This window comes from Helobdella robusta, assembly GCF_000326865.2.
Source record: "Helobdella robusta unplaced genomic scaffold HELROscaffold_46, whole genome shotgun sequence".
Taxonomy (NCBI): domain Eukaryota; kingdom Metazoa; phylum Annelida; class Clitellata; order Rhynchobdellida; family Glossiphoniidae; genus Helobdella; species Helobdella robusta.
Window position 1 is genome coordinate 1,310,372 of NW_008705138.1, and position 5,464 is coordinate 1,315,835.

Here is a 5,464-nt window from a genome sequence, read left to right on the forward strand (position 1 = left end):
TTAATTTTCTGGTTAAGCGTATGCGTGTAAGTTTTCAAAGTGCGTTCGTTTTGCTGCATTTGTATTTCTACTATTTTTGTATGTTTTTGTTTGTTTAGTGGTGTTGCATGTTTCGTGCTTTTGTATATTTTTTTATTTTTTTATACGTTATTGATTTTTTTTGTTTTGTATGATTTGTATATTTTGATGATGCGCAGTGTATAGTTTTCTTTGCAAAAATATACATAAATATTTATTTTAATTTGTGTTTTTGAGTTTGTGTATTTATTGTTGATTGTTTCGCTTTTATAAAAAATTGTTGTTGTTGTTGATGATGATGATGATGATATGTTGATGATGATGAGGATGTCATAAAGTTGTTGCCATTATTATTATTATTTAAGTTGTTGTTGTTGTTGTTGTTGTTCTTATTATTTATCGTTAGTTTACCTCCATTAATTTAAATTTATATCCATCATGTTGTTTCTGTTTGACTGGTAATTTTACTTTGATTCATGCTTTTGTAATTTCATTCATTCATTCATTCATTCATTTGTTCGTTCGATCGATTGTTCGTTCGTTCGTTCGTTCTTTTCTTCCTTCGTTCCTTTCTTCCTTCCTTCCTTCGTTCTTTCATTCGTTCGTTCGTTCGTTCATTTATTCATTCATTTATTCATTCATTCGTTGGTTCATTCGTTCATTCGTGCATTGGTTGGCATATAAATACCTATTCTAATTCTGAATTTATTTGTTTGAATACTCTGGGTAGTTTGAAATACTGTTGTTTTTTTATATTTTTGTGGTTGTTGTTTGTTTCGTTGAGGTGACCAAACTGCATGGATGTGTCAAGGCCATTTGTATGTATTTATGTATGTATGTATGTATGTATGTATGTATGTATGTATGTATGTATGCATGCATGCATGTATGTATGTATGTATGTATGTATGTATGTATGTATGTATGTATGTATGTTTTTTTTTGTTTTTTTGGAGGAGGAAAATACTTTATGTATTCCAGGATGTAATTCCTTGGATATGTCGGACTCGAGTAAACCCATACCAACTAACAAACCTCCTCATCATCTGGCCCCAGTTTCCCTCGCTGGCCCGCCGTTAGGCATTACTACGCGAGGGGAGGATCATAGCAGTTCGCTAGTTCATCTGTGTTAGAGAAAGCTGCAACATTTGAATAACTACCATCAACTTTCTATCTTCTGCCTTTCTGTGCCCAACTTGTAGAGGACATCGGATGCAAACGCATCAGTTGCATCCCATGCAGTTTTTGATGACAGCATAGCTTTAGTAATATTTTCTGGCTAGATTCTCTGTTGGAGAACAGTTTCCATAGTTTCTCTAGGCCTGTGGAAGCTAGGGCACTTGAAGAATACGTGTTCCGCATCTTCATTTTTTTCTGGACAGGATGGGCATTCTGGAGAAACATCATGCCCAAAACGATAAAGGTATGCTCGGAAGCAACCATGCCCCAAAAGCAGCTGCGTCAAGTAGTAGTTAACTTCACTATGGCTTCGGTTCAGCCAGACATCTATTTGAGGTATAAGATGGTATGTACACCTGCCAGTTGTTGCCGAGTCCCATTGCATTTGCCACTGATGTATGCTATATTGTCGCTCCTCTTTTCTGATTTCATCTTTGTTCAGAGTAGTTGTTTTACCCCGTTGATATAAAGACTTTTTTTCTCTGGTCAGTTCCAAGAAGGGTAACACACTAGCAATAACACAAATTGCTTCTCCAAAAACCGTGCGAAAAGCGCAGGCAATTTTCAAAGCACTTTCTCGATAAACTGACGAGAGTTTTCTTAGCATGTCAAGGGTTTTGAGTGCATCGGCCCAGACTGGAATCCCATATGTTAGTATCGACGTGACAAAAGAAGACAGTAACACCCTCCTGCTGTTAGTCAATTGAGGATCCACTTTTTGTTCAATCATTTGGTGGATAATTCTTTCCAGTATTTTCCGGGCTGTGTCCAGCATATATAATGGGCGATAAGATGATGGGTCTTCCGGTGGCTTTTTTCCTTTCGGGATGAAAACCAACCTTTGCAGTTTCCGTCTACCTGGAAATACTTCCTTTCTAATACATGCATTATAGACATCCAAGCATAATTCCGGTGCCTCTTTTATAGCTGTTTTCAAAGTATTGTTAGGAATTCCATCTAAGCCCGAGGCTTTATTATTTTTAATTCTGTTACAGGCTTCCCTCAATTGAATTTTCGTGAATTGAACATCAATAGCCTTGTATTGTTTTATGCAGTCATAGTTCCTATTTTGTTTAGGAAACAGGCTATGAACAGGCTTTTTTATTAGTTGTGGGCATGTGGGCAAAGGCATTGGTTGTCCTTTTAAATGTAGCAAAACCGATTTGTATGGCCGGCCCATAGATCCTTTTCTACTTCGTTGATGAGCTCCAACCAGTATTTTCTTTTACTAGCTTTAATGGCCTTGTTGAGTCCTAGGCGAGTTTTCTTGTACACTCCTTTCAATTCTAAAAATTTTCTTTTTTCCATGCATGTTGTGATGCTCTTCTCGTTTTGAGACACTCTTTCCAAAGAGCATCTATGTTTGCATTCTACCAGTGAACTGATTATCTCTTGTCCACATAATGTTTACTTTACGGGGCATACTTGCATCACAAGCTTTTACTAATCTTTTTGTCAATTCCTCTGCATTCTTTTCAGCGCTTTGAGCGGCCAACGGTTCACGGTTTAAGGCCACCATAAAAGCATTTAAGTCAAAGTCATTTGTTCGTGCCAGTATACATCTAGAGCTGAAGCTAGTGGTCACCTCCCAGAGTAGTGCACTATGATCGCTTGCCGTGTAGATGTCCATAACTTTCCATGAAAGGTTTCCTTTTACCAGGCAGCAGCTTACAAATGTGAAGTCCACTATTGAGTTCACTTTTTTTCTAACAAATGTGGGTTTATCTCCGTTATTCAATAAGACAACATCTAATATTGCCATGGCTTCTAGGAGCGCATTCTCTCTTGCATTGGTTTCTTTACTGTCCCAGTCTACAGCCCAGGCATTAAAATCTCCAGCTATGACCACAAGGGAGTACTGCTTTGCACTTTGGGTCAGTCTTTCAAAGAAGTTTACAAATTTATCAAACGGAAGGCTGGGCGGAGCATAACAGCTATAAAAATATATATCCTCTACTTTTGTTGCTACAAAATCTGCCTCTGAATTTATAACATTTTGAAAAAGAAGCTTGGCTCAGGACCAGATGACTGCTCCTGCAGTGCTATCCATTTCCCACGGCTGTGTATTCAAATGTTTATAGGGTTCCGATATTATTGCCAGATCTACTTTCAGCTCTCGCACAGTCTGCATAAGCAGATCATGTGCCACCTTGCAGTGATTTATGTTTAGTTGCAAAATCTTCATTTTTAGGTTTTTTTCCTTTAACACCCAGCACCACGTTTTTGTAAACTTGACATCTTGCGGTACCAGCTGCATGAGCACAATTATATGCGTAGTTTATTTCTGCGCATAAAACACATTGGGCCTCGTTCTTGCACTCTGCAATTTTATGACTATCTTTTCCGCATCTAATGCAAAGTTTCGATCTGTCTATTGTACTCTTGCATTGTATTGCAAGATGACCGTAATGCCAGCATTTAAAACATTTGTTTGGCTTCTTTACTGGCACGATTCTGCAGTTTACCCATCTAATTTTGATTTTGTTATGTTCGCCCATAATCTTTTTTGCAGTATGGGCTGCCAGGGTTATAGAAGCAACCTGTGTGCCTCGATACGCTTTACGAAGCGATTTTATATCGTCTATTGCAATTTTGGAGTTGTTGCCGGCCACTTTTTGCAAAGCTGTTAGGATGTCCTCTTTTGTTGTAACATCATCTAGATTTCTTATTTTGAGATCCTCCTGCGGTCCTTTACACACGACCGTTGCCTCATCTTTTAGTATCTCAGAAATGGTTTTTTGCAACCCTTTTCCTTCCTCCGCATCATTTTTGTTAATTACTATCAACAGATCGCCGGTGGCAGTCCTGCGGATCTTGTTTACTGTGGAGCACACTTGCTCATTTGGAACCTCTTTTTTCACTCTGCAGAGAATGTCTAAGTATTTCTCCTTGTCTTTAGGGCGTACAATCAGAACATTTGTTCTTAGTCTTCCCACATTCACTTTCTGCAGCGCACGGTTCCTCTTCTGTTCCATGCTTCGACTCTCTCCACTTTTCTTTGCCTTCACCTGTTGCCATCCCATTTCCGTCTTTGTGTCTGTGTGTTCCTTACCTTTGCTCTTTGTTAGAAAAGGGAAAATTGTCTGTGTCTCCTCTCTCCTCTTTTTAGTCCCGGTTTCCGGCGGCGTTCGGTCTTTTCGTTTGACAGACCGAGGCTGAATGTCTACAGCAGACTCGCTATCTGCGTCGGCTCCGGTATCTACAGCCGATAATTTTTCTACTATGTTCCGTGCCCTTGATGGCAGAAATTGTCTTTTTGGCAGCTGACTTGGAGGCTGCTTCAACTTTTTACCTGTTTTCAATGCTTTAATTTTATAAAAAGCATTGGCGATTTTTACATCTTTGTTTTTATCTCTTGTGGACGTTCGATTTTGGTTTCACGGACTCCAACAGACCATCAATGAGTTGCCCAAGCTGTTCCCAGGCATTGATCCTCATCAGGTCAGTGCTAACGTTCAATGATGCTTTTCGGTTGTTATCATCCTTTTCACTATCTTCGCTTTTTTTGTTTAAGTTATTAATCATGTTGGTCTCACGAGAACCACGGGAAAATACAAGGTCAACTTTAGCAGAGCCCTGGATACTGAAGCAAGGCTGGGGTTGGGCCTGAACCATTCGCGACGCCATATCTCCCCGGCGCCATTTAGTCCTCGGTACGGTATCAAACCCCTTGACTTGGGATGTTTGGTTCACCATTTCTGTCCTCTGTTGGGGCATCCTGACTTATCTACAGAGGCTTTCCTCTGACCACTCTAACTTTAGCCAGCAAAGGTGAAGATGGAGTCTCCGCGTGCCCGGCATGCGTAGCGCTACCAGATTAATTGTAATCTGGACTTGTGATTAAACACAGCCTCAGCTTTTTCTTTGGCCGCCGGCATACCCTTTGTCTCCATCCACCACAGTGCTGTTGCCCATCCCCCACGACGTGGACGCACTAGTGCCTATCTAAAACTTAGAGCCTAGACCAGGGTCAGTGTGGATTTTAGGGGATTGTATGTATGTATGTATGTATGTATGTATGTATGTATGTATGTATGTATGTATGTATGTATGTATGTATGTATGTATGTATGTATGTATGTATGTATGTATGTATGTATGTATGTATGTATGTATGTATGTATGTATGTATGTATGTATGTATGTATGTATGTATGTATGTATGTATGTATGTATGTATGTATGTATGTATGTATGTATGTATGTATGTATGCATGTATGTATGTATGTATGTATGTATGTATGTATGTATGTATGTATGCATGTA

At 39.3% G+C, this 5,464-nt stretch overlaps 1 protein-coding gene across 1 annotated transcript; it reads right to left on the reverse strand.

Moving 5' to 3' along the window:
* Window positions 1-706: 706 nt before the first annotated feature.
* Window positions 707-4,914, reverse strand: HELRODRAFT_178236 (hypothetical protein; the record flags this gene model as incomplete). Its single annotated transcript, XM_009026348.1, has 5 exons — window positions 707-757; window positions 2,783-3,077; window positions 3,255-3,448; window positions 4,206-4,489; window positions 4,593-4,914. The coding sequence occupies 5 exons, from the start codon at window positions 4,912-4,914 to the stop codon at window positions 707-709; spliced, it is 1,146 nt and encodes a 381-aa protein (XP_009024596.1).
* Window positions 4,915-5,464: the final 550 nt, after the last annotated feature.